Source organism: Pollachius pollachius, assembly GCF_949987615.1.
Source record: "Pollachius pollachius genome assembly, chromosome: 2".
NCBI lineage: Eukaryota > Metazoa > Chordata > Actinopteri > Gadiformes > Gadidae > Pollachius > Pollachius pollachius.
The window spans coordinates 38,706,781-38,709,280 of NC_136935.1; the positions used below are offsets into that span (position 1 = coordinate 38,706,781).

Consider the following 2,500-nt stretch of genomic DNA (forward strand, 5'->3'; position numbering starts at 1 on the left):
TGTCCCAATGGAGAACTTGTGCCTGAAATGCACTGGCCGCTCGCAGCGCAAATGGTAATAAGGCAGAGTGGGGGGGCTGTCCCATCTCTGCTGCTCTCTGGCGGTGTCTGCGGCCCCCCTCCTCCCTTTCACACACACACACACACATACACACACACACACACACACACAAACACACACACACACAGCCCGGGCTCCCCCCTCTCTCTGGTCCTTAGCGGGAGGAGTGGGTGTGTGTTAGCGCGCGGCGCAGCGTCATGTCGCTGAGAGTCTTGAGAAAGGAGCAGCGAGGTTGAGTCAGTTGAGCTGACACACACACACGCACACACAAGAACACACACACACTATCTTCCTCTTACACACACACGCGGAGCTGTTCTCACTCACTGGCTCTCTCTCCCTCACGGACCGACACACACACACACACACACACACACTCCCACTCGCTCTGGAGATCAGTTGCTTTGCTGCTGCGGTGGAGTAAGGAGCAGAAGCAGAGAGAGAGAGAGAGAGACACTCACGGAGTGCAAGAGAGAGAGAGAGTAAGGTAGAGCGACCAAGAGAGGGAGAGAGAGAGAGGGAGTCCGGACAGGCAGTAGCTGCTGCACACAGTGAGGGACCGGCTCAGAGAGAGAGACAAGGGAGCGAGCGAGCAAGTGAGAGCGTGCGAGAGAGCGAGAGAGAAGGAGAGAGAGAGAGAGAGTGACAGAAGAGCTAAGCCAGGGAGGAGTGGATAGCTGGTGGCTCACTCCCACACCAGGTCTTCACTTTGTTGGGACACACACTGAATTGATGGTAAGAGAGACGCATGAATTTCATGAGCTTATGGGAACTTTGGGATTTTATTGTGTGTGTGTGTTTGTGTGGGTGTGTGTGTTTGGTGTGTTGAGGCTGTGATTTTTGTGTGGATTTAATGTTTTTGCTTTGTAAAATTTCGGCTTTTTGAAATATCGTTTTGAATTTAATTTTATTTTGAGGTTTTGGAATTTGTGGTTTATATATTACAATTATTTTTGCTTGTAATATTTATTCAATATTTTAGTTATATTACCATTGCATTGGATTAATTTTGTGAATTGTACTACCATTTTACGATGAAATACAAAAATAATGACTCATAGCACAAATATATATTTTTGATTTTTGCTTAAATATGTGCATGTGTGTGTATGTGTTTGGTCTGTGTAATAAGTGTGTGTTTTATATGTTAGGAGATCTAGTGTAATACCTCAAGGTACACAACTTCCATCCGTTAAAATCTCAGACAAAAAAGACAAGGTCTCCTCGTACGCGCATTGTTGTTTATGTGTCTGTGTGAATGTTTGTGTAGGTGTGTGTGTGTGTGTTTGGGGGCATGCATGTGTTTACATATTAATGGGTGCGCATTTGCTCTCCAAGCAATCACAAAAAACATCAGTTTACCATTTTTATCCCGTTTTATTGCCTCGTGTCACTCATCGTCTCATCCCTCCGTCAACTCCATCCTTCCACATGCCCCCCTTGACCTCCACCTACCTCCTCCTCCTCTGGCCCCTTGGTCCAGGACAAAGCCCCTCCATCCCCTAGACCCAACTCCACCCACCACCTCCACCCACAGACGCCACCACCCCCTGAGGAAATCCACCGCAAGCTTCTTCTCCTGGAGAATTAACTCAACATACACTAAAACACTCCTGTCTCCAGAGCTGCCAAGAAATCCACACACACTCACACACACACACACACACACACACACACACACACGCACGCACGCACGCACACACACACGCACACACACACACACACATACACACACACACACATACACACTCTCAAACTCCCTATCTTCCTCCCAAGGATCCCAAAAAGAAGTCGAAGAAGAAGAAAAAAAACTTGAAAAAAAATTAAAGAAACAAACTGAGACCATAAAGAACACACCTTTAGCCATTTTTTTCATCTCTCCTCCCTCTCTCCCTCTCCCTCCTCCCCCGTCTCTCTCGCTCTCTCTCTCTCTTTAGTCCAAGGAAGCAGACTTGGATGTGAGAGGCAGCGAGTGCGACCGAGACTCACCCGAGCCCAGAGACCAAGAGGAGACTAGGCCACCTTCCCCGCACACCACCATCTCTACGTCCACCTCCGCCTCCACCTCCAAGAGCAACACTAGCATTGGCACTAGCATCCCCCCCAGTGCCAGCACCAGCGGCGGCGGCGGTCTGGGTGGCGTTAGCATCGTTAGCCGCGGCGCCGAGGGGTCGAGCGAGGGTTCCATGCAGTTCGGCACGCGGCCGCCCAGCGCTGAGCAGCCGGGCTTCATGGGGTCATGGCAGCAGCAAGCGGCCACTGACAACAACCTCCTCTTCAGGATGTCCCAGCAGGTACCAGCCACCTCAACCTCCACCTCCTACCCCCCCCACTTCCATCCCTACCTTTCTACCTACCTACCTACCTACCTACCTACCTACCTACCTAACCACCCTGGTTTGCACCTTGTCTCTCTTTCAAAGACACACACACACACACA

General features: G+C 50.1%; 1 protein-coding gene across 1 annotated transcript in view; it reads left to right on the forward strand.

Annotated features, from left to right (window-relative positions):
- The first annotated feature begins 615 nt into the window (after positions 1 to 615).
- Positions 616 to 2,500, forward strand: part of bnc2 (basonuclin zinc finger protein 2) — a 100,554-nt gene continuing 98,669 nt past the window's right edge. The window contains exons 1-2 of the mRNA XM_079731045.1: positions 616 to 795; positions 1,998 to 2,354. Coding sequence (XP_079587171.1) covers positions 793 to 795; positions 1,998 to 2,354 — 360 coding nt within the window. The 5' untranslated portion in view covers positions 616 to 792. The remainder of the gene's footprint in view (positions 796 to 1,997; positions 2,355 to 2,500) is intronic.